This window comes from Salvia miltiorrhiza, chromosome 8 (assembly GCF_028751815.1).
Source record: "Salvia miltiorrhiza cultivar Shanhuang (shh) chromosome 8, IMPLAD_Smil_shh, whole genome shotgun sequence".
Lineage (NCBI taxonomy): Eukaryota > Viridiplantae > Streptophyta > Magnoliopsida > Lamiales > Lamiaceae > Salvia > Salvia miltiorrhiza.
Window position 1 is genome coordinate 4725605 of NC_080394.1, and position 24367 is coordinate 4749971.

General features: G+C 37.5%; 6 protein-coding genes across 8 annotated transcripts; 4 read left to right on the forward strand and 2 right to left on the reverse strand.

Moving 5' to 3' along the window:
• On the forward strand, positions 1–6596 carry LOC131000208 (protein transport protein SEC23 D). Its single transcript, XM_057925994.1, has 14 exons — positions 1–395; positions 1121–1180; positions 1627–1680; positions 1758–1930; positions 2087–2273; positions 2465–2610; positions 2695–2849; positions 3024–3105; positions 3190–3305; positions 3671–3769; positions 4882–5005; positions 5352–5629; positions 5722–5936; positions 6015–6596. Exons 1-14 carry the CDS (start codon positions 68–70, stop codon positions 6239–6241), a joined length of 2244 nt encoding a protein of 747 aa, XP_057781977.1. The 5' UTR covers positions 1–67; the 3' UTR covers positions 6242–6596.
• Positions 6597–7488: 892 nt separating this feature from the next.
• On the forward strand, positions 7489–10455 carry LOC131000209 (uncharacterized protein At2g27730, mitochondrial). 2 transcript variants are annotated; one of them, XM_057925996.1, is made up of 4 exons: positions 7489–7638; positions 9096–9214; positions 9680–9718; positions 9942–10455. In XM_057925996.1, exons 2-4 carry the CDS (start codon positions 9113–9115, stop codon positions 10158–10160), a joined length of 360 nt encoding a protein of 119 aa, XP_057781979.1. In that variant the 5' UTR covers positions 7489–7638; positions 9096–9112; the 3' UTR covers positions 10161–10455. The 2 variants fall into 2 exon arrangements, with proteins under 2 accessions (XP_057781979.1, XP_057781978.1); XM_057925995.1 differs by lacking the exon at positions 7489–7638 and adding an exon at positions 8723–8756.
• A 963-nt stretch (positions 10456–11418) lies between these two features.
• LOC131000210 (rho GTPase-activating protein 5-like) lies at positions 11419–15337 on the forward strand. The gene is made up of 5 exons (XM_057925997.1): positions 11419–12397; positions 13231–13351; positions 13469–13588; positions 14155–14385; positions 14752–15337. Exons 1-5 carry the CDS (start codon positions 12000–12002, stop codon positions 15256–15258), a joined length of 1377 nt encoding a protein of 458 aa, XP_057781980.1. The 5' UTR covers positions 11419–11999; the 3' UTR covers positions 15259–15337.
• A 1095-nt stretch (positions 15338–16432) lies between these two features.
• Positions 16433–17572, forward strand: LOC131000212 (uncharacterized). The gene has a single exon (XM_057926001.1). The coding sequence runs from the start codon at positions 16673–16675 to the stop codon at positions 17273–17275; it is 603 nt and encodes a 200-aa protein (XP_057781984.1). The 5' UTR covers positions 16433–16672; the 3' UTR covers positions 17276–17572.
• A 214-nt stretch (positions 17573–17786) lies between these two features.
• On the reverse strand, positions 17787–22346 carry LOC131000211 (N-carbamoylputrescine amidase). 2 transcript variants are annotated; one of them, XM_057925998.1, is made up of 9 exons: positions 22043–22346; positions 20928–20976; positions 19896–19987; positions 19630–19781; positions 19502–19548; positions 19359–19392; positions 18965–19131; positions 18194–18290; positions 17787–18107 (listed from the first exon to the last, which is right to left on the reverse strand). In XM_057925998.1, the coding sequence occupies exons 1-9, from the start codon at positions 22126–22128 to the stop codon at positions 17932–17934; spliced, it is 900 nt and encodes a 299-aa protein (XP_057781981.1). In that variant the 5' UTR covers positions 22129–22346; the 3' UTR covers positions 17787–17931. The 2 variants fall into 2 exon arrangements, with proteins under 2 accessions (XP_057781981.1, XP_057781982.1); XM_057925999.1 differs by lacking the exon at positions 22043–22346 and having other exon boundaries at positions 19630–19810.
• Positions 22347–23458: 1112 nt separating this feature from the next.
• On the reverse strand, positions 23459–24367 carry LOC131000213 (uncharacterized). Its single transcript, XM_057926002.1, has one exon. The coding sequence runs from the start codon at positions 24045–24047 to the stop codon at positions 23490–23492; it is 558 nt and encodes a 185-aa protein (XP_057781985.1). The 5' UTR covers positions 24048–24367; the 3' UTR covers positions 23459–23489.

The following is a 24367-nucleotide window of genomic DNA, read 5'->3' on the forward strand; positions in this document are numbered from 1 at the left end:
GAAACCTCACTCATAAAAAAAACCTCGAATAAACCTCTCCCCAAATCACCATCAACCCGAATCCACAATGTCGGTCCGCCCGACGATGACCCGGTTCCCGGGCAACCCGGCGGAGCAGGAGGCGTGCGCCGTTCCGTGGGGCATGACGGTGGCGCCGTTCGCCGCCAAGGACGAGAACGGCATCGCGGCGGTGTACGGATCCGGCGGTGAGATGCTGCCGCGATGCGAGAATTGCTGGGCCTACTACAACACCTACTGTGAGCAGGACCAGTGGTCGTGGGACTGCGCCCTCTGCGGCACCACCAACGGCCTCTCCACGCAATCCATCGCCCGATACTCGTTGCCCCAATCCTGCCCCGAGAATATCTCCTCCTTCATCGACCTCGAATTGCCTCGTAATTGCTCTCTTGCTTTCGTCAGCTCTTTGTTGTGATTCTGAGGCAGTGGAATTGGTGAATTTTGATTGTGTTGTTTGGTGTTCTCGCGTGACCTGAAATTCGTTTATGTTCTCGCAGCCACCTTTCGTTACTTTGAACTGTTTTCTTTTCCTTTTATCAATCTATTTAACAATCATAATGTTGAGAATTTCAGCTTGAACTTGAACTAATCATGATATACTAGATGCTTAATTAGTCTGGCTGAAATTGAATGGATATCATCATTTACGATGTCTACTAGCTTTATAATGTGTTGAAATCCAATAGGTATTATTAGTATAGTTGTCAATTGATATAGGTTGCTATAGCTTTTCATTGCTCTAGCAGGAAGTTGAATTACCTATCACAGTTTGTGATCTAGGATTACATAAAATCTGGGGATGCAGGATTACCTTGGCCACATTATTTATACATGTAATAGATGTAATAGATGTGATATTATCAGTCTGTCTTCTTTGCATTTATAAGATGTATTACTCGATGAATATATGATTGGATTAGTCTTATAGCTTCAAACTTCAAAGTAGTTGAACTAAGGTGCACAAAAATCATTTCACACAGCTTGTTATTGCGTGCAAAGTTGTAGTTCATAAGCTTGCATCTTCATTTCATTATAACTGTGATTTGGCGGACACTATGGTTCAGTTGTTTTGTACGTTTCATCATTCTTTTTGTTGTGGCAGAGGAAGGATCCGAAGAAATGCAGGCAAGACCAGTGTATGTTGCTGCTGTTGACCTCTCTTGTAAGATTTTGTATACCCCTATGCAAGAGTTGACTGCTTCATCTCGATTGGTAACAAATATATAAGATAAATTAATCTTTCCCACTTGAGTTTGGGGATTAAATGGGTGTTTGTTAAGTATAAATTATACAGGGATCACAATATTGGGCATGTTAATGCAAGTGATGTCAGGACATCATACACTGGGGTTCAGGAGTTCAAACTCTGTTATAAACTGTAGAAGGTAGCAAAGAATAGATTGCCGATGCTAAATGAAGGCATAAGTGGATGTTGTTATTATGAGTGTACTAAGTCAAGAAGAAGAAGAATAATGCAACTTGAACAATATATCCAAAAATTTCATTAATGTGTGAATTAGAGACTAGTATCTTTCTCCACCAATCATGTATGATAATGCAATTTAGTATGACTGACATTTGGTTTCCATAAATTGTCTTCTTCTGCAGCATCAGAAGAGTTTTTGGAACTTACTAAAAGTGCTCTTTTAGCAGCATTGGAAGGTTTGTTATGTTTCCATCTCCTATTCAAGTTATTGTTACTAAAGTTAAATTCTTGTCTTAATCTTGTAATTTTGCAGCACTGGGGCCTGGATCACTTTTTGGTCTTGCTACATTCAGCCACAAAATAGGCTTGTATGATGTTCAAGGGCCCATTCCAGTAGTCAAGAATGTCTTTATTCACCCAGAGTCTCTTGACAACCTAACAGTGGAGCTTGAGGATGTTATGCCACTGTTTTCATTTCTGGCTCCGGTATGTACATTGATAGTGTTTGTGTTATCATGCTTTTTCTTATTTCATTCTACTAAATATTTACTAGTTTCTATATCTTTTATCAAAGTTGTGGTATAGTTGAAGCTTTGGATTTTGAGTAATCAGTACTCACATGTTTAATTATCAATATTGTAGGTGGATACGTACAAAGACCATATTGCATCTGCCCTTGAAACTCTAAAGCCAACCACTTCGTGGGAACGGACTACAGCTGCTGGTCAAGGAGTAGATGGTGTTTTACTTGGTGGGCGAGGATTTGGGGTGGCAATGGAAGCTCTGCTCAAGTATCTCGGATCGGAGTATGGGAATACGTATGCGCTGGGTACAATAAATCTATCTATGATTCCTGTAAATCTTATTATGTAATTTACTGATTTGTTTGCTTCCCTTTTCCTGCTTTTTATAGGAGGCACTTTAGCGAAAGCCTCTCAAATCATATGTTTAGTTTATGCTCTGACCTATTCAAGGTTTTCTAATTCTTCTTCCTTTTGCTTCTCCCCTGATGGAATGCAGCCAGAGTTTTTGCCTTTTTATCGGGTCCTCCGGATTATGGTCTTGGCCAGCTAGACACCAGACGATATGGTGAACAATATGCTAGTAAAGGAGAGGACGCTGATCGTGCTTTACTTCCTGAACAGACTCCATTTTATAAAGATTTGGTAGTTTGTTTAGGCTTAACAAAGTTTTCGCTTAAGAAACTGGTGAAAGAATAAAGTGATAAGCTGAAAATTTATGCTTCACAGGCTGCTGTTGCTGTTCAAGCTGGTGTATGTGTGGATCTATTTGCTGTTACAAATGAGTATACTGATCTAGCATCTTTGAAGTTTCTAAGCATTGAGAGTGGAGGCTCTTTGTTTCTATATTCAAGTACCGATGATTCAACTCTTCCTCAAGATATGTGAGTTTCAAAGTTATACCTGAAGATGATTCTTGTAGATGATATTAATTTTTGTTTATCTTGTAATAGTTGGGAATAAAGTAAATCAATTTATTAATGAAATTAGATGCGTTAGAGCTACTACCTTTTATGTTTTTCCTTATCAGTTAGATGATATATATGATGTGATTGCAGGTACCGTATGCTAAGTAGGCCATATGCTTTCAACTGTGTTCTACGTGTCAGGGCATCATCTGAATTTAAGATTGACCATTCAGTAAGAATTGGCTGTTTCAGTTTTGAATTGTTTTTGCCGTTATTGAGCTCTTACAATAATGACTCCCCATTTCTGATGCTACAGTATGGGCACTTCTTCCCAGACCCAGAGTATGAAAATGTTCAGCACATCATCTGCTGCGACTCTTTTGCCACATATGCCTATGACTTTGATTTTGCAAACGATGTTGGATTTTCACGGTAACGTGATACTTCCTTTCACTGCTTGATATTGATTCTAGAACATGCAGTGGGCCTTAGTTTACCATAATTGGAACTCTTCTGAGGTGATAAACAGGACTTGGTTATTATCAATGAATTAAGTATTTGATGTTTGTCTAAGTTTGCATATGTCATACAAAATGCTAGTGTCTCTGTTTTCCATTCTCATGATTTGGGGATTGAATTGATAGATAAAGCCATTTGTTCATAACTCATGCCGAACTTTATGGATGACACTTTTTCAGTGATTTCTTAATTTTATTTTGTGTGCCAGTCTCTAAATTTTCAATGTTGTATTTGTGTTTTATTCTGTATAAAATCAGACAATTGACCATTTTCTGCAGGCACAGCAGAGAACTTCCGACGTTACAGATTGCATTTCAATACTCAGTGGTTGTGCCTCCCAATGAATTGTCAGTGTCAAGCTCAAGAACCCCAAAGAGGTATGCTTCTTTTTGTGCAGTTGTAGCTTTCTGATCATAAGATTAGTGATACTGACTCCTGAGGGTCAAACCTTGGGAAGTGAGTTCTCGAATAAGAGCTATGTATATGTGATGATTCAGGAGAGAACAACATATTCACTGACTTCATAATGTGAAGGAAAGATTGAGAACGGTTTCAGAGATCGTGAATATTGTAATTTTCTTGTCAGTAGTTTCTGAGCAGTTCAAATGCAGCCATCAATCCCAGTGTGAATGCAGTTTCAAAAAAATAGTTGAGGTGATCATTAGGTTGAGTCATTTACAATAATCGTGCTTTCAAAATCTGCTAACTCTGATAGTTCCACTTAATTGGCATAATGCTTCATGCAGTCAATCTTAAATTGCATCTGTGAAATAAGATAATGAACGGCAAGAACTAAATCCATTAGTCACTTAATGGTATGTTATTCACATTAAAAAATCCACGAAGTTGATGTCAAGATGAAATAATAAAAATCTGATATGACGGTTTAATTATTTAAAGAGCATTATTTAAATATTTTTGGAGGCATTCATTTGTCCCTATCTTTCTGGCAAAATTCTCATGCACACTGGCTGTTAATCAATGAAACGTTGAAAATGTGTGTGCTGGTGTATATTTTCTGCTGGATTATGCCAAGTGAGGCTGATCCTGACCGCACAACTCAGATAGTGCTGGAGTGGACTTAATTATCCTTGTTTAGATAATAGATAGAACCCATAAGATTTCTTGATCTTTACTTGAGAAGCTTCATTAGCAGCTGAGATTTATGTTTTGTTGCTTTTAATGGCAATGAGATAAAATGATTAACTCTTATAATTATCCACGACTTCTATATTTTCTCATTTTTTTAATCTTAATTTTTGAAGTCAATAAGTTTATATATTTACTATTTAGGAACACTAGATCCTGCAAAAATAAGTTATCTCATACTAAGAGCTCCTTGTGCCCCTATAAATTTGATCTGTTGAGGACAGAGTCATTACTTATGTTCTACTTGCTTTTGCCGTTGTTAAAGAGCCTTCAAATGCTTTGAGTTTTACATGTGATTCCGTTGACCTATGTTATGTGTGTATTATCTACATTTATGCAGAGATACATATTCCCTGCAAAGGAGACTGAGGATAAGAACTATACAATTTGCAGCTGCTCGCAATATCAACGAGATTTATGATAGTGTGGATCCTGAAGTCATCCTCTCTATACTTATTCATGAGGTAAACTCTAATTGCCGGAAGGTTATGATTGATCTCTATCTAAGCATTTTGTAAGCTTGGGGAGTGACAGAGAAGGTAAGGAATTGCGGATTTGTGGTCATCTGTACTGCAGGCTTAAGCAAGTGTGATATGATTCATTTCATATTTTGTCCTATACATGCCTTTGTTAAAGATTGTGTCAGTTTGTGTTTATGTACTGTCGACTTCTGCCTAGCTGAGTTATAACCAAATATTTGAATTTGATCTACCAACTTTAATGCTATATCTGCAGAGGAGTATACTGATAGTTGATACATTTCTACTTATTCAAGTTGTTTTAACATTTTTTCTTTTAAATTCTTCCCAGGTGATTTTGTCTTCTCTGGAGCAAGGAGTTCGGGAGGGTAGGATCTTACTGCATGAGTGGCTTGTAAATCTCGTGGCTCAGTATAATGATGCTTTCAAGCTTGCTGAATATGGAAGAGGAAGTTTAACCACTTCCCATGTTGATGTTGCCTTCAGCCAATGCCCTCAGCTGCAATCTTTACCCCGCTTAGTTTTTGCTTTGCTACGGAATCCTCTTCTTCGGTTTCATGAAGAAGGTGTTCATCCGGACTACCGGATATACCTTCAGTGTTTGTTCAGGTATACAGGATATAATTATTTAAATCAACCTTTAAGTGATTATTAATGGCGCCATCAAGCTTTTTAGAGCTCACAATTCATTTCTGATGCAGTGCCCTGGATCCTTCTTCACTTAGCCGTGCTGTATATCCATTGTTGTCATCGTATGAAACTCCAGATAAACAAGCATTTCCTCGCCATTCCTTGAGCCGCGCTGCACTACTAACAAGTGGCAGCCCAATATTTTTCCTTGATGCTTTCACGACGCTCATTGTGTTCTATTCCTCCACAGCCGATGCTGCCCTTCCTTTTCCTCCGCCCCAGGATTGTAAGTAAACGTCCATTTGCTTCTCTCTCTCTCTCTCTCTCTCTCTTTCCAGACTGCTAATAAATGATTCCTAACCAGGCCTTTTGAGAAGTAGCATCAACAAACTGAAGCAAGAGCGGATTATTACTCCTAAACTGATATTTATCAGAGGAGGGCAGGATGATGCAACGGTGTTCGAGAACTACCTCATCGAGGAACAGGATGTGGAGGGAAGTGGCTTCACAAGTGTCATGGGTTTCGTCTCCTTCCTCGACGAGATCAACCAAGACGTGCTAGAGTACATCAACAAACCAAACGGTAAATAGCGTTACGAGAATTCGCTTTGCATATACACGAGGAGTCGGAATACAAAGTTGGATAATTGTGGATACACAGGTTTCTTGTAGGTTAGTTTCCCAAGAGAGACGCAAAAAACGTCGTCCCTTCTTTGGGAATTATGTTGTATCGACTTTGGGGGGGAAATGCTTTGTTTATTTTCAGGTTCTGTATCTTGTAATATTAGACCGTGCAAAGTGTTGATTAGTTTAGGATTCCAGATTCCAATTTCATCATTTTTTTTTTTTGTTTCTTCTCCTTTGCACTCTTTTTGTATTACTACTCTAACATCAGCCTACATTTTGGCCGATTGCAGGAATAATTTAGTATATTTGGCTTCGGACTTGCACGGTGTTTTAACAGCACCCATATTCTTCTATGTCTATGTCAGAGGCAGCTTTAAATTGGCCTAAAACAATCACACATGCACTCACATTTACATTTGTTCGGGACTTTTCCAATCATTTTTAGGATGTCTTTCATAAGGATATCCAAAAATATAGATACCATTTGAAAGATCTTGTCATAGACTTTCTAACAGTATTTTGGATGAAAATTTTGGTAGTGCAAAAATATTTCTTGATGGCGTTAATGGCCATCAAATACTTGTATCATATTCTTGAAATAATTATCCATGGAGTTTTACTTCTTTTCTTTTTCAGAAGAGGGGTTTTACTTATTTTATAATCGAGAGCAGGGAAATATAAGTAACTAAACTTATATGTAACATTCTTGAGAAGAGATAGCCTAACAATATATAACGAATTAAATAAAGTAAAGAATATGATTTGCAGGCTATTTTATAAAAACATGAGATTACCGTGCGTATCTAAAATAGCAGTTGTGAGTTTCCATGAACAATAAAACATGAATTGTTTTAATAATAATATAGTTTGATTTTTAAAAGGTCAAAAATTTTATATTAAATGATGGCTATTAATTTTATTATATTGATGGTTTAGTGTTGTTTGCTCAAAATGAGATCAATTTAATTATTTGCTTTACAATCTATAAATTTCATTATTATTATATATATATATATATAATTATATGCTCATAAATAATGATATTATTATTATTATTATTATAGGAAATTATTTGCTTTTACCTTCAATTCAAGCGTGTTTGGGCTGAGCCTCCTCGGCCCCTACGGTTGACCTTCCATTGTTTCCTTAAAAATGTGATCTACTAATGGGCCTGAATTAAAAAACGGACTTAGGTTTCAGGCCCATATTCAAGAATTAAGCAAGTGTTGTGTTCGTCCTTTTCTATTTTTAATTTAAGGGCATTCTGATTTTTCAACACACCAGATTCCACACACATATCCAAGAGAAAAATCATCATCATCTCTCTCTGTTCAGCTTCTTCCCGTAATCTCTCTGGCTAGGTTTGTGCATACACAATCATCTGCATTTATCCGTATCTATGCGTTGTCTAGATTTATGCCAGCTGCGAAGCTGTTACTTATTCTAATTATTAGTACATTTTTCGTTTGTATAATTTTCTTATTTTCGTCGGTGCTTGCGTTATGTTTCGCGACTCCGATTTTTATGATATTCATCGTCTGTTGATCGTCATTTACTTTTCTCTATCGTATTTTTCGTTGTTTGAAATGATTTGGTTGTTTGGCTCTGATTTTTAGGTATATTGGAATTTGCCCAGTTTTGTTGAAGTATGAGATGTCATTTGTATGCTCCGATTACAAGGCAGCATCTGATGCCTACTAATAAATATTTTGCGTGCATCATTATCATGTTGGACCAGATTTTTCGTGAAACTCAGAGGATTCTCTCTGCAGTTTTTTCTTGTGTATTCTTGATTTTATTTTAAATTTGATTGTATAATAATGAATCAATCTCGACATATTACATGTGCTGAATTGGTCCTTGATCTATCTCTTTACTATGGAATTAACTTTGATGGAGTTGCTTTTGAAGAGCATAAATGTTCAAGTGGTTTGTTGAGGCATTTTGTATTGGATTGTTCTAAATGAGCTAGAAACAATGAGTTCATCACCATTTCATTGTTGTCGAATATCTTTGGCTCCTGTTGATGGATTCATTAGAAATTAGGATATGGTCTTTTTGTGGTCTGAATATACATGTGGTATTGATCTATAATTCATATGTTATAGTCAAGCATACAAAGAAAATGAACCAGTCATAATTTGATTCTTCAAGTACTGTTTTGTCTCTCCCACTATATATTTTTTCATTTTTCCTTTGGCGCATGTTTACTGGCAAGTTTTGTGGTTTATATCTTTATGAACCTACGTTTCATGTATTTGTACACCTTGTAAGGTTGATCCTGTTCTTCTCCAGATTCAAGGAACTGTTATGCACCAACAATTGTTTGTATTGTAATTGGGGAATTTTTCTTCAGAGAGACTAACAGCTGCTGCTGCCTCATTTTAAATATTCATTTCTGAACTAAGGAGTAATATATTGCCTAATTTTTCTAATGGTGTGTAAAGACAAGCCTTTCTAATGCGGATACTATGCAACAGTATGTGAGCTACTACAGTTTGGGCTAAATGTGCATAGTGCTAAAAATTGATCAAAGAATATGCTAATGCTGTAATTGTTTAGTTAAAATGCATATACAATGCTGGATTATTTACTTAGGACAGTTTGAAGCTCCTCTGTTGCTGACACTGGCCATGTGTTTGAACTGAAACCTTGTATATTTGTTGATTATACAGTTAGACTTATTCTGTTGAACATGTGATTTTGGACAGTTGAATGCACATTACAGACTGAAAAGATCAAAGATACTCTAGTTAAAATGTCAATGAACAGATCTGTCACATTCTGTGGACTTGACCCTAAATTATTATGTTGACAGGACAATATTGTGTTTCCATGGCGACTAGAATGGCTGCTAGATATATCTCGCGCAGGCTGTCAAGCAACGGAAAAATCTTCAGTGAGGAGGAGAAGGCTGCTGAAAATATCTACATCAAGGTGAACTTTAATTGGTATAGCATGTTAGATGTAGGCTTGACCAGCATATTCTTTTGTGGCAAGTTGCATTTTGCTCATCTTTCTCAGCTCTCTTGTTAAGAAACTAAATGAATTGCCTTAAGAAGCTTGATATTCCAAATGTCCACTTTGCCGATGAAGTAAGGTTCACCACATAGCTGAAATGACATTATGTATTGAATATGTGCGCAAACATCCCAAGCAATGAGCTAGTTGGTTGAGTGGGTTAAATTCTCTGAGACATCCAAATGACTGCTTGTTTACGTCCAGTGCTTGAATTGTTCGATAGCAGGGAAATTTATTTGTGGTCTTTGGTTCAGTGTGTTCTTATAACCACATGGCTGATTTCTTGGTTTTTTTTCCAGAAAGGGTTGTCCATACTTGGTCACATGCTTATGATTATGATTCAATAAGTTTTTGAATGCTCTAACTTTTCAAATTTTGCAGAAAATGGAACAAGAGAAGCTGGATAAACTTGCTCGAAAGGTAGGCATATATATATCTACATTGCGCAAAGTTAACTGAGTTTGTCCTAGTTTTTTTTAGCACTCTTAGATGTTCCCTCTCCATGATTAAGATAAATCTATGCGAGTTTCTTTTGATCCTGTGAAACACCACACACACACACAAACACAAACTTATTAGCTTGTTTTCTTGTGAATAACAATATCTCAACTCATCATGTGTTGTGACTTGTGATTACTGCTAGGGCCCCGGAGCAGGTGAAGCCCCAGCATCAGGATCTGTAGCTGATGCTAAACCAAGCGGCGGCGGCGGCGGCGGCGGCGGCAGCGGTGCCTCTGAAACTCCTACTGTTTCAACTGACAAGTACAGAAACTACGGTGTCGTTGCCGGTATTCTTACCATGGCCACCGCTTTTGGATGGTATTTGGGTTCAGAGAAGAAACCCAAAGAAGTGCAGGACTGATAGAGAAAGCTCTCTTGAGTGTGAGGTCACTATGTTCACGAAATAATAGCAAACAAATTCCATTGCATTTTGTTTCATAAGTAACTCCGAAATATGAGGATTCGGCTCCACTGCTTGTCTGCTTGCAACACTTCAGTTTTAGCTTAAATGAGATGCCTTTATTTTGCTCGTTTCAAGCAAATGCTCTCGAGTCTTGAAATTTATGAAGTTTCAAATTTACCAAAATGCCATTTAGCTTGTAGCCCTGGGAAGGATGATGGATTGCACAAGTGATGTGGCAAACGTTGATTGGTTAGCTATGGATTGCGCATATTATGTGGTCTCACCATAGACCATAAAGAGCTTTAAGCATTGGTTTGTTTATCGTGTGCAACATTAATTTTAAGTACTTGCACAATATTATTAGACGCGACATTTCATAAAATTCCATAATTTGTACTCTATTATCACTTTTAAATCGCCACCCATGGGAATATTTATCTTTCTTCCCAATTCCTTCAAGAAATTTCAATTGGGAGAGGCCTAGGCCTTAGAGCAACTTCAGTTTTCAGGACATAAATGTGTTTTCATATCCAATTATTTATATCATTATCAAAATTATAACAATATAATGTTACTTTTTAATATTTTGCAATATAGTTGTGTATAAATATTACTCCCTCCGTCCCAACGAAAGCGGTGAACTTCTTTTCGTCATGGAATTTAAGGAGAATAAGATTGTAGTATAAAAGTGTGTAAAGGTGTGTGGGGCTACATTGTTTGTAGTGTAAAATTATTAAAAGGAAATGCGCCACTTTCGTTGGGACGGCTCAAAAGGAATACGCACCGCTTTCGTTGGGACGGATGGAGTATTAATGATTCCAAAATTATTTGTTCAATTATAAGTTAATTTATAATTGACGTATAGTATTAATGTTAATATTCCTTCCGTTCACAAAAAAAATAGTCTATTTTTGTCATTTGGAATGCCCACAAAAATTAGTCATTTTTATTTTTGAAAATTTCCTATCAAATGGTGGGCTATAATCTCCACGTACAATACAATTAATTATATTATTAACATTATTTTCAACTATTTCTTCATTAATAATATATTAATTATTTTTATTAAAATTTGTGGCGTTTTTTTTAATGATTATTTTTTTGTGGACGGGGAGAGTAGTGAATAATTATTTAAAATTATAAAATATACCGAACTCATGCCCACCAAATGTGGTCCAAGATTTAATGCACCACCATTAGTAGTAATTATGTACGAAAACGCACCAATTTAGTGATTAGGATTTAAGAGCAAGTTGCCCTTATGAAAGAGAAAGAGACACAGAGAGAGAAGATGGTGATAAATGATAATGAAGAGATGGTGATAAATGATAATGAAGAGAAGATGCAAGACTCCACACATTTTTATTTTTATTTTAAGAGCAAAACTCCACACATTAACTTCCAACTTCACATACCTTCCCATCTGTCTGTCTCTTCTCATTTCTTCAACAATCTCTTCAACTCCAACACAACCACATAATTCAATGCAAATTCCAACTCACCTGCATCCATCCAGATCCCTTTTATGATTCCCACGTCTCCGATTTTACCATTCCTTCAATCCGACTCCTTCAATTCGCCATATAATATTCACCCCTCATCAAATTCCCCCTTCCATTCCAACCTAACCCCCCATTTTCTTGCATGGCTGCATCTTTCTTCACCACCACTCCGAATCTAATTTCACCCATTCGCTTTTCCGTGCTCAACTCAAAGAACCCACTTCGTTTCTTGATCGAAAAACCGAATCTTGACGGATAAAACTATAGATTTTTCTCGTTTTTTTTTTTTTTTACTATGACAGAGGTGCTGCAGTCACCCTCTTCTTCATCCTCCACTTCGATATCCACGCCCACGCCCAATCACGCGCTGTTTCAGCCTTATGGGGGTGATGAGGTAGGTGCTAGGATGAGAGGGGGTGACAGAGAGGAGGAGGAGGAAGTGAAAGATAATGAGAGGAGGGATCAGCTATCCTTTTTGGCATTGCTGGTTGCTCTGTTTAGGAAGAGCTTTTGGGTGACTTGCAAGACGGGAAGGGATGGTTTCTCCACCGCCGCCGCCCCCGGCGGAATGGAGATCGGGTGGCCCACCGATGTACAGCATGTTAATCATGTGACTTTTGATAGGTTTGATGGTTTCTTGGGTTTGCCTGTTGAGTTCGAGCCTGAGGTTCCCAGGAGGGCTCCAAGTGCTAGGTATATGTTTATCATACTTTGCTTATTGAATTGCTACAATGCTTGTTGGTTTATATTCTAGCATGGAAATGGTTTTAGACAATAGTTGGAAATGGAATGTTAATCCTGTCAGCTATTTGGGAGTTGGACTCTTTCTTGTGTTCTAATTTTGGTGAGTTTGAATAATTTAACTAACCATTTCGTGTAATTTATTTTGGCCGTTTTAAATGATCTGTTCAAGTTAAAGTCAACTAGGCTGAATATTCACACTTAGTATTACTTATGCTACCAGTCCAACTAAAAAAAGGTGGAAGTGGTTCCTTTTTAGAATGATTCAAACAACCTGTCTATGTTGTTGTAGTTGTCTTAATAAGTACCCCAGCTCCTTAGAGAACAGTTCATAAGTGGAAAAGTTGATGAGTGATCGTGATCCTCAATAATTGAGGCTTCCTACGGATTAGGTATGTAATTAAGTGCTGAAGTTTTATCTGATTTGGTTAAGTGTTTCATATGTGGAGCATAAGAGTTGTCTCAAGGCATCATTGATATTTATGTTGTTAGATTACTTGATTCTATTTTTGTGTTCCACTTAGCCATTAAACATGGATATTCAGCTACGACAATAGTTTGAGGTGTTCTGTTACATTTCGTGTACGTGGTTTCATGGAATTATAGATCCCAGCCATCTTTAACATAATTTATTACAATTATCAATCTTCTGCAGTCTTTTGGTTGGAATTTGTGATCCCAATGATTACTTAACATTATTTCTATAAAATGCTATTGTGTCGACTTTTTTTTACGTTGTCGCTATCTTTCCTCACTGGACTTCTGCTGTGGGTTTACATGTGCAGTGCTACTGTTTTTGGAGTTTCTACAGAATCAATGCAGCTATCTTATGATCACAGAGGCAATAGTATTCCTACAATCCTCTTGCTTATGCAAAGGCATTTGTATTCGCAAGGTGGCCTTCAGGTGCATTGTTGTTTAGTTCGATGTGCCCAAAAATATTCTTCAGGCAGAAGATTTAGCGACTGCTATACTGTATTATAAAATTAGTAGACTCACGGTGGTCACAATTTTTTTTCACAGGCTGAAGGTGTATTCAGAATAACTGCAGGAAACAGCCAGGAGGAGTTTGTTAGGGACCAACTAAACAGAGGTGTGGTTCCAGAAGGGACAGATGTACACTGTTTGGCAGGTCTAATCAAGGTAACTTAAAAGGCTATATAGCAAGGCTCTTTTGCATAAAATTTGTTTACGTAATTGTTCGAAGACATCAGAAATACAAGTTTGCAAATGACCTTTTAATACTGCTGAACCTCTCTTCCCGCTGTTCATAATGTATACTGATACTTGTGCTGTCAAATATGCCATAGCTTATTATAGTACCAATCTCCTTCTTTGATCTTTGTTCTCTCACTATTTCTGAACCATATAGATTTCTTCAACTTGTTGCAATACTCAGTAAATTCTTCTCTTAAAAAACTTGCTATTCGAGTCCAGTTTCAGTCTTGCAGCGGTTTGTTTTCAATTTGTTAATTTTCTGGTCTTTTCCTTCAAGTGCAGTAGATTTATCTGATTTATTTTAAATTTTCAAATGCATTAGTTAATTGATCCAATTTGAGCTTGAAATGCTGTATATGTAAATGGTCTGTCTGTTGGCAAGTTTTGATTCCATACATGCATGATCAAGGAAACTGTTGATTATCGAGCAAGACTAATACGGGTTTCTGTTGCAGAATTTGTAACTAATGCTTCCCATTTGATTTTTGTAGGCTTGGTTCAGAGAACTTCCAAGTGGGCTACTGGACTCTCTTTCACCGGAGCATGTGATGCAGTGCCAGTCAGAAGACGACTGTGATGCGCTCATAAGGCTTCTACCACCGACAGAAGCTGCTCTGTTGGATTGGGCAATCAACCTAATGGCAGATGTAGTCCAGCAGGAACTTTTTAATAAGATGAATGCGCACAACATCGCTATGGTATTTGCTCCTAACATGACACAGGTAACTCTGCATTTGGTTTCTCACATACACCGCATTTTTCTACCTTGCCGATGCCTACCTTGAAAGAGACGCAATTCGGTGAATTCGGTTACAGAGTGCATCCGCCCTAATGAAATCCTAAATATGATGAAGAAAACTTAAATAGAGTTTAATAAACCTAATTGGGGATTCATAAGCCCTAATTAGAGATTGGTGACCCCCTATTTGGGGTGGATGCACCGGTTGAAATTTGGAGACGAAAAGGATTTGATTTCAAGAAAGTAAACTGCTGGCAGTCTGTTATATATGGCACGATAAGAGTGCCTTTGCATTTCTGCACAAGATCTTTCTGTATCGCTTTCTAACACAGTTGGGGTTTGGTTACAGATGTCTGATCCATTAACGGCGTTGATGTATGCTGTACAAGTCATCAAATTCCTAAAGACTCTTATAGAGAAGACTCTACGAGAGAGGGAAGATTCGGTCATAGAGCCATCTTCTGTTCCCCATACGGAGTCTTCTGATGACAACGGGAACCAGAGCTCTTCAACGCTGTATCACGACAGTCGGGCTGAATCAAATGGAGAAACAGTACACGATTTTGTGGCGGAGGATCCTGGTTCAGACACTGACTGGGAGACGAGCCAAGTGGAGAACGTCAGTGATGAGGACTATCACAGCTATTCGACTTGCACAGAAGAATCCGAAGAAAGTGTCTCTTGTGGGGGCCATGGAGCAAGAACGCGTGTTCAGAATCGGGCTGGGGAGAGCACGAGGAGGCGAGCAGGCGAGTCGAGTAAATCGCAGTCTGCAAAGATGGATAGCAAGAGCAAAGGAAGCAGCAACTTGAGCCGTATTAACTCTATGGCTGAATGGTTTGAAGGTTGGCGCTAGACCAATACTCTTTATCTCATCTTATGTCTAAATTGTGTATGATTTTAACTAGTTACTATTTAGTGCTTGTTAATTATTATGTGCTCGTGTTAGGAGGGAAATGTGGGGAAAATTACAGTTTGGTATTTGAATTATTGACCTTTTAATGGAAATGAAAAAAAAATGAAATATACTTAATTATAATTAAATATTCGAATTATCAAAAATTAATTAAATTTCATAGGATTCCAAGTTTTGATAACATAACGAATATGTGTCTGTTGATTCGGATTTATTACAAATATATTTAGAATGAGGCTAGCACTAAAATAATGTTGTTTTCTAAAAATTAAAACGAACTACAATAATAAATGAATAAATTGATGTTTCTTTTTCAATTAATAGGTCGAGAGTTCGAGCCATCAAGGTGAAAAATAAAAAATGTTATTGATCCTTTAAAAAAAATCGGTTGTTGTTTTACTCAGCGAATCATCCATAGTAGAATTTAATTATCTATGTACAAATATACAATATCAAACACTCTCCTTCAGTATCACCTTCTCCACTTTCTAAATTTAATTTGTATTATAACTATTTTTTGGCAAAATAAATTTATCTAAAGTTTGTAAAATATATATATATATATATATATTTTCTTTCAATTAATATAATCAAACATATAATCTCGTGGACAGTCAAATACATTCATCTTCTTAATGCAACTTACATTAAATTAAAAAAGATAACAACATAGGATGGATGATGGTTCATGCAAATTTCATAAAATTTGTTTCCAATTCTCTATCCATATAATTCTACATATGTTCGGAACAAGTCAAATATAGTACAACAAAATAGAAGAAGAATTCATACCATTTGTGATTAACAAATTATAATCAAGAATCAATAAATTTTAATTTAGGATTGATGAACTTCAATTAAATTAAATGTAGCACATATCCGAATGTACATTAACATTGGGTATCTAAATTAGGTGGTGGGGGTATGTATTAGTTGGATAAAATATAGTAAGATAAAAATTATAATGAGTCATTAGAGTCAAAAGTGAAGTAGGTTACAAAATCATCCTAATTTGATGTTGGATAAGATAAAGGAGTGTTAGAATTTGCAACAACCAAAATATAAAAGCTCATTATTCTATAATTGAGAGGCAGCCCGGAATCCCAGCACCCTTCATACAATATTTGACTTCATCAACCAAAATTTTAAACTCTCTCTCTCTCTCTCTCTTCTTCACAACAACACACAAACCACATAATGCTCACCAGAAATTAGTATTCTCTTCATATTTACCCTTTTCCCATTTCTCATTATCTTTAATGGGGTGGGGAAAAGTTCCAGAGGGAAACACATTATTGACAAATCAAGATTAAAACCAGAAATTAAACATTACAAAGAAAAGAAAAAATCAATCATGGCAACCTACGGTGGGCTGCAGCACCTGTTTGAGATGCCATTGCCTGAAAATCCAAGATTTCATGATTCATGGAAACACGGCGGTGACGACGACGACGACCACCACCATTCTTTTACAGAGATATTTGCTCAACTCTATCTCAAGGAGCATCTCGATCGAGATCCCTTGCCGGAGTTGACGTCGTCGTCCTCCTCCCTCTTCACGCTCTCTCCCACGTCCTCCCTCTCGTCGGAGCTCTCCCACGAGGTGCACCCCACGGAGAGCTCGGACGAGGAGGAGAGCCACGCGAGGAGCCAGTGGAGGAGGTCGAGGGGAAGCTACGGGGGGTTCCCGCCCCCGATCTCTTGCATGGGGAAGAGCTGCCTGCAGCCGATACGGCGGAACGGGAGGTTGATTCTGACGGAGATGAGGATCTCGACGCAGGAGTTCCTGCACGCATGCCGCGAGAACGGCCGCCTCAAGGTGCACGTCGTCCACTCCGACGAGGAGGACGAGGACGACGGGAAGCTCGAGCTGCATGCGTGCCGCCAGAATGGGCGTCTCGAGCTCAGCATTAATGTTCAGTCGGAGGACGTGGACGTGGACGGGGACGAGGCATGATCAATGGAGAAGGGGGAGAGGAGGATGCAAAAAAGAGAAGAAAATTAATGTAAAAAAAAAAAACAAAAATGCAGCAGCTGCAAATAACACATAGGTAGGCAGCTTAAGTCTTGTTTGCATCAATGGCAGAAATTTTCAGCGCTTTTGCTCCTGTTTAGGTTTCATCATCGGATCATGCAAATAAGACGCTGTAGATTTTTTTTTTTTTTTTTTTGAGGAAATTAGGCCTTCTGTGAATTGTGTTTATAATTTTTCCTTAATTTCATAAATTTCTGTATAATTGAACATTGTAACTAATTTCTCTCTTGTTAGTTGTTCCCTTCTCTGTTTTGGCATAACGGTAAAATACACCACTAAGTCACTAATAGACTAAAATATGTCATTTTATAAATTTATGATGATGAATAATGTATTAGTTTAAATTTGGGCTTATACTCTCACTAAGTCAAATTATAAGGCTAAAACGTGCAATAATCCGCCAATCACAATTCATAAGGAAAAAAGAGAATAATTTCATCAAACTAAGTCTGCTGACTAAATAATTGAAAAAGGTCACATTGTTAAAACAACATCGTTTCGCGATTCGCAGTAAGGAGGGGCTAAAAACAAAGAAATCATAAATCTTTGTATAGAGCAAGGCCAAAGTTTCTATTGAATCAAAGGGAAATGTTACTGCCATCTAAGGTTAGAAGAACCTCGTATAAATCCGGGCGTCGATCGCGAAATATCCCCCAACTATGCCTCTTGGATTTGATCTTGTCCAGATCGAATTCTGCAACAAGAACTGCTTCATCTTTATCATCAGCATTAGCAATCAGTTCTCCGGTGGGACCTATTCGACACAATACATGTTCAGAATCCTCCTGGTAAATAGTAAAAGAATTTCCATAGAATGTGATCAATTGGCAAAAGATTTACCTGCTATAAACGAATTCCCATAGAATGTGATGTCACTCTTGCCATGTTCAGTCTCTATGGTTTCTTTACCGATGCGGTTTGATGCTACTAAAGGTACCTGTATGTATAAAAGGCACATGAGATTATCTGTCAATGCAAAATATACCAATATGAAATCGTGATTGGATAAATACATTTCGAATTGAAATGAATGCTTTAGAAATGAAATAAGGCTGCTGAAACAAGTCTAGTTTTTTCCTTTGTCTATCGATACCTACACACTAGCTTTGCTGAGATATGAGTACAACGTGATTCCCCCAGACAATAACTGAATTTAGAGTAACATATGGTTACTAGCATTACTGGAAATGGAAATGCATTGACAATTTTCACTTCAAAAAATATGCTACAAATTTAAGTTAACCATTTAAAGGAGATAAACCGTTGCAAAAATACTTCGCAAATGAGCATTAACAGGAAAAGAAGTTCAGGCCAAAGGAGGCGAACCTATATCCAAAGCCCAAGGAAAATAGAGAACAACATGTGTCCTACATACCCAACCAATAACAAAATGGAGAATCTCATGGGAGCAAAAGTAATTATAAATATAATGCTCAGAGAAAGCAGTGGGGTCATAAACTAAGCAATAGAATGCGATACATGGTTAATTGAGCAATTGTGCTTGCATTATGGTATTAAGCATACTGAATATCTTATGCCAGCACAGAAGAATAATTTATAAGATGCTCAAAAACTTTTGATCTATAAATGGTGCTTCTCTAAGAAACTCACCAAATTAGCTCCAGCATGGCCTTGCATCACCCGTTTCCAATGGTCTCGCGAATCTAGGCCTTCATCTTGAGGTTCAGAGCCAATGGCAGTGGGATAGAACAATATTTCTGCACCTTGAAGTACCATGGCCCGAGCTGCCTCCGGAAACCACTGATCCCAGCAAATACCTTACAGGTAACAAGGAGTAACCATCAGCTCCCACTGAAAGGTTTCAAGTTATTTCACCCTTCTATCACTAATATTTACCAGTATGCATTAGCTAGACAAGAGAAAATTAGAACCTCGGAAGCCTCTATGTTTTTCTTGTGGTAATTTCAAATACATTAAAATTTACTCTAGTCTTGAAACCAAATCAAACATGAAGGATTGTAAGCTAGATGTAATGACATCTTACCAACTCCAATCTTGGCGAATTTAGTTTGGAACACCTGTTGACATTTACATCACCAAGGTTTGAAACAATCAGCAATAGCACTACAAGTATAAGTTCGATAAAAGAAGAGAATCAGAAGGGTCATTCAATTCAATGGTCCTGACCTTAAAACCAGTGTCACCTGGATTGAAGTAAAACTTCTCTTGGTAACCTGGGGAAAACATAATCAACCATAAATAAACCCGTGTGCTGGCAATACAATCTGAGATGCATCAATCAAACCTCAACAAACCTGGCCCATCTGGGATGTGGGATTTCCTGTATAGCCCAAGATCTGTCCCATCAGCATCAATCACAACTACTGAATTATAATGTGCATTGTTTGCCTCCTCGAAAAAGCTAACTGGTATGACTACTCCCAATTCTTTTGCCAGTTTCTGCATCCTGATTTGCACCAGACATAGAGACGCACACTGCTCTGATTTTAAGTTGATATCCAAAAGTATCGAGGTCACTTAGTAAAATATCTTTATAGATTCTTGAGTAGAAATTGTGTACCTCAGTATAGTGGGGTGCTCTGTACGAGGTTTAGCACGATGAAAGAAGACTTCCTTTTGTGCTTGACAAAAGTAATAACCCTCAAATAATTCCTGAAGGTGTGACGTCATAAGCACAACTCAAAACATATAGGAGTAGAAATGCAGAGAAAGAGACATAGGGTTGTTGAAGTAGACAGGTGGTGCTCTATTCTATCTTGAATCTCTTTTGTAAAATATAAAAAGTCAAGGATGGAAGGAATTGCAATTAACTCCAATTCACTTGAGTAGTCACCAAACTCGTATTATATTTCTCCTCCTTTCAGAATATTCTATATGTATGGACATAGTAAAGCAAATTCTTGGATCTACTTCAAGGTCAGAGATTAAATGCTGTCCTAAAACTGCATGTTGCGTTCCTTAATCATAATAGGAGCTACACATGAAAATATACCTCTGAGATTTAACAATAAATTCCAATACAATGGGGTATCTCTTAATGGAATTCCAGAAGCCATTCAGACGGTAGAGTGCCATTAGAAACTAATCATAGAAACAGATAAGTTCTAATTGCTAACTAAGATATGACTTAATAAGGAACTGGATCACTTAAAAACTAGTGTTTGTGTAAGTAAAACACTGTGGGCTGGTCTAAGAGCAACACAAATTTAGGATGGCATTTTCTCCCGATTCAACAAAGAAGAAGATGATATGAAGGCAAGGAACAAGGTAAAGACAAAGTTTATTATAAAAAAAACATTTTCATGCCACCAAAGCCACTAATAATCCTAACTAACTTTCAAATTATCTCTATAGCATAAATTGTGCAGACCCTAAAAGACTAACAAGTATCTGTTTGGGCCATAAAGAGTTATGAAAGTTAAACCAATGATTACACAAGATAGCATAAATTCAAAAATGGAAGAGTGAAAATAGTTTTAAAGCCAATAAATCCAAGAAAACACATAACAAACTATAATAAAACCAACTAGAAAGGCATATAGAAATTATAATGTTTCCAAGAAACTGAATCTTTTCTTCAAAGAGTACAAACCTGTATAAGAATAATATTAGCCCCCTTCTTATGAGCTTGTCTAACCAACCTGCATCCAAAAGCATTCAAATTCATGCTCTATTAAAATGCCAAAATTTCCGGGCACGGTGCAACCATGCAAATTATAAGGTTCTACTCCTTTAGGTTCATGATGCAGGCATATCACAACGCAGTGAGCAGAAATAGTGCTAACCTAATAGAACCGTTTTTAGCTTTTAAACTTCTTTTTCTTCTAGGGTAAAGCATAGCAGCATGATCAATCATGACAACTCAAAAACAAGCATTGCAAGCACAACGGTATGATGTAATCAAGGAGTTCGGCCTTCAAAATAAATTTAAAAGAAAGCTTTCGATGGAATGGGCAGGAACTAAAACGGCCTAAAGTAGATCTATGATGACTCCCAGCAAAAAAAAATCAAGCGAGACAGCTACAGATATCAAGTCATCTTGAGTTCAAATCAATTAATCCAGAGCAACAATCATATCATCATTAGCAAAATACACATTAATCACGGTAGCTTTTTGGATATTCAAACTAATAGCTAGTTCGTTTAGGCTTCACCAGCTAGGGTAAAGAAATTAGGAATGTGCATTGGCATACCCCTCCAGTGGCGGGCATATACAAACCATCAATTACGAGGAATAGATAACCCATTATTCGCTATTACAATTAAGAATCAATCCCCTCTTATACGTTTGGCAGAATTAAGCAAGAAACCTCTCTTGATACGGCATGGTTGTATCACACCAACAATGAAACTTTTGAATCCAAAGCCACCCTCTTCTAGGGCTAACAAACAAGAAAACGGTGACAAAACTTAAGGAAATAAATAAATAGCTTTTGGCACTTGTTTCTCTTTCAAAGCCACCATTGAAGTGCATCACTTTCAGTTACCATTCACTCTTAACCACAGAATACTTCAGAAAAGCATCTGAAACCCACCCCGGCACTCTGACATCCAAGTAATACAACGATCCAAAAATACACTAATTCATGTTAACACGGATTAAATTTCCACGAAATTCCACTAACTCATGTTCGCTACCAAGAAAACGAAAAAGGATACAGAGGTGCAAAAAACAGTCACAAAATGCAGAAAAATTGATTCCGAAACCTTTCGGCAGTTTCGACGTTGGTGGGAACATCATCAGTACAAGCGAATTGCAGAGCGGAGACGGTAACTAATCTGCTTTTTGCCATCTTCGTGTTTAGCTCAGCTTTCAGCAGAGCAGAGACCCGATAAATAAACCCACGCAACTAAGATTTCTGCTTTTTTATAGCTCTCAAATATCTTCATTTGTCTGCATTTTGATTCGTCCCAAAAAAAAATTCTAACCTATTTAATAAGCAATTCCACTAATTTCTTTCAAAAGATAATTTCGCTAATTATTAGTCTTACAATCTTGACAAAAAATAATTCCACTCGTTATTGTTACTACAATTTTGAATTTTTATGGGATCCATTCTCCAATATTTTACCTTACAAAATTATTTAATATAGGCGCCTACATATCCAATATTTAACTTTACAAAATTACAAGTATTATTATTATTACTCCCTCCGTCCTATAAAAATAATTCTAAGAAAGTGTCATACGAGTTTTAATAAAATTGATTAAGTATGTTATGAATAAGAAAACGGTATCATCATAAAAATAATATTAATACTAATAATTAATTATATTGTGAGTAAAGAAATGGTTTTATTAACCATATTATTACTATAGAAGACAATACTCCCTCCATGCACATAACATATTGCATTTTTATATTTTAAAATGCCCTTAAAAGTTAATTTATTTTTATTTTTAGAAATTTTATACTCCCTTCGTCCCAGGCCAATAGACTCATTTCTTTTCAGCAAAGATATTAAGAAATTCACTTTTTGATAGTTAAATGTGGCGTGGTCCATCAAAAAGTAACTTTTTAAGAGTATTTCCTTATGAAAAGACTAAATAGTACTCCTTATTGTTACTTAATAAAGCTCTAAATATTTCCATATTAAGACTGAACTTATTGGAGTTGGACAACCTAAAATGAAAAATGAGCCTATTGAAGTAGGACGAAGGGAGTATAATATAACAGATTTTTTTTCACTCATAATATAATTAATTAATACTATTATTTACGTTAGTACTCCTTCCGTCTCAGTTTAATTGGCACTTTTACTTTGTGCACGAAGATTAAGAATAAATAGTTGGGTGTGTAAAGTGTGTGGGGATCATTTGTTTAATGTGTGTAGAGAATGTAGGGGTCATATACTACTTTTGAAAAGTGTCAATTCAAGTAGGACTGTAGGACAAACAAAAAAGACAAGTGTGCCAATTGAAGTGAGACGAGAGAGTATTTTTTATGGACGGAGTCACGAAGAGAGGACTAATTTAGTTCTGAACCCGATTTCAATTTTATGTTAATTTTTTGAAAGCGAATTAAATAATAATAATAATAATAATAATAATAATAATAATTAAAAAAAAAAAAAAAAAAGGGGGCGCAGCGACAACAAAATCTGGAAATAACGACATGAGAATTATAATAAACAATTAAAATTGGCATATAATTCAGGAATTACGAACAAACAATTCCAGCTTAGATTTATTTTCCTGATCAATTACATCGAGATAAACCGGATCGACGACGATGTGGCTGTCGACGTGCACCTTGAAGCCATGGTTCCACCACAGCACCTTGGCGGTGCCGCTGATGTCGACGGTGGAGTCGAGCACCATCTCCCGCCGCCCCACGTCCGCCACGAAGCTCTTCGCGTGGTGCGCCAGCTGGAGGCCGCTGAGGCGCGCCGGCAGCCGCAGCAGCTGGCACGACCGCGGTGGCTGCGACCCGGCCTCCACGGGGGCGGAGCCGAGGAGCGCGCCGGCGTAGTAGATGGACATCACGGTGTCGGAGTAGCGGATGGGGGCCACGTTGGGGTTGGTGACGTGGACGGTCAGGATCGTCTCCGCGTCCAGCACCGGGAAGTTCATCTTGAAGGAGGTGATGTCGATGGAGATCAGGTGGAACGTCGGGTCGCGCGGCCTCGACGACAGCACCAGGCTCGCGGCCGACGCCGCCGCCGCGCCCACCAGGGCCGATCCCCAGCTGAACTTCTTCCCTTTGCCCATCGGATTCGCCCGCTGCCGCTTGCTGCTCGGATTTGATTTTATACCACTCACCACTGTTGTGTGGATAAGGGAGTCAACTTCAGTCAAATGACGGAACTGCCCTTGCTTTTCGACTCAATTTTCAATTCTGAGTTTGTGAGTAGTATAATATATTGTTGTTGTGGTAGTAGAATGTAGGATTCTAATATGTATCATTAAAAACGTGGTTTATGTTAGTAGCGGAAATAAAGGATGGGCGGCGCGGACTACCACTTTCCCATTAACAGTGAAATTACGCGTGATATAATAACAGCACTTTTCTTTTTGTTCCCAAATAGCAA

Coding starts and splice junctions, on each gene's coding strand:
- LOC131000211 (XM_057925998.1), bottom strand. CDS start 22,128: ATGGCAAAAAGCAGATTAGTTACCGTCTCCGCTCTGCAATTCGCTTGT. Junction 20,977..22,042: donor AACGTCGAAACTGCCGAAAG/GTTTCGGAATCA, acceptor TTTTGGATGCAG/GTTGGTTAGACAAGCTCATA. Junction 19,988..20,927: donor CTAATATTATTCTTATACAG/GTTTGTACTCTT, acceptor TCACACCTTCAG/GAATTATTTGAGGGTTATTA.
- LOC131000208 (XM_057925994.1), top strand. CDS start 68: ATGTCGGTCCGCCCGACGATGACCCGGTTCCCGGGCAACCCGGCGGAG. Junction 1,681..1,757: donor TCTTTTAGCAGCATTGGAAG/GTTTGTTATGTT, acceptor GTAATTTTGCAG/CACTGGGGCCTGGATCACTT. Junction 5,006..5,351: donor TCTCTATACTTATTCATGAG/GTAAACTCTAAT, acceptor AATTCTTCCCAG/GTGATTTTGTCTTCTCTGGA.
- LOC131000213 (XM_057926002.1), bottom strand. CDS start 24,047: ATGGGCAAAGGGAAGAAGTTCAGCTGGGGATCGGCCCTGGTGGGCGCG.
- LOC131000210 (XM_057925997.1), top strand. CDS start 12,000: ATGACAGAGGTGCTGCAGTCACCCTCTTCTTCATCCTCCACTTCGATA. Junction 13,589..14,154: donor GTTTGGCAGGTCTAATCAAG/GTAACTTAAAAG, acceptor TGATTTTTGTAG/GCTTGGTTCAGAGAACTTCC. Junction 14,386..14,751: donor TTGCTCCTAACATGACACAG/GTAACTCTGCAT, acceptor GTTTGGTTACAG/ATGTCTGATCCATTAACGGC.
- LOC131000209 (XM_057925995.1), top strand. Junction 9,215..9,679: donor CTGAAAATATCTACATCAAG/GTGAACTTTAAT, acceptor CAAATTTTGCAG/AAAATGGAACAAGAGAAGCT. Junction 9,719..9,941: donor TGGATAAACTTGCTCGAAAG/GTAGGCATATAT, acceptor GATTACTGCTAG/GGCCCCGGAGCAGGTGAAGC.
- LOC131000212 (XM_057926001.1), top strand. CDS start 16,673: ATGGCAACCTACGGTGGGCTGCAGCACCTGTTTGAGATGCCATTGCCT.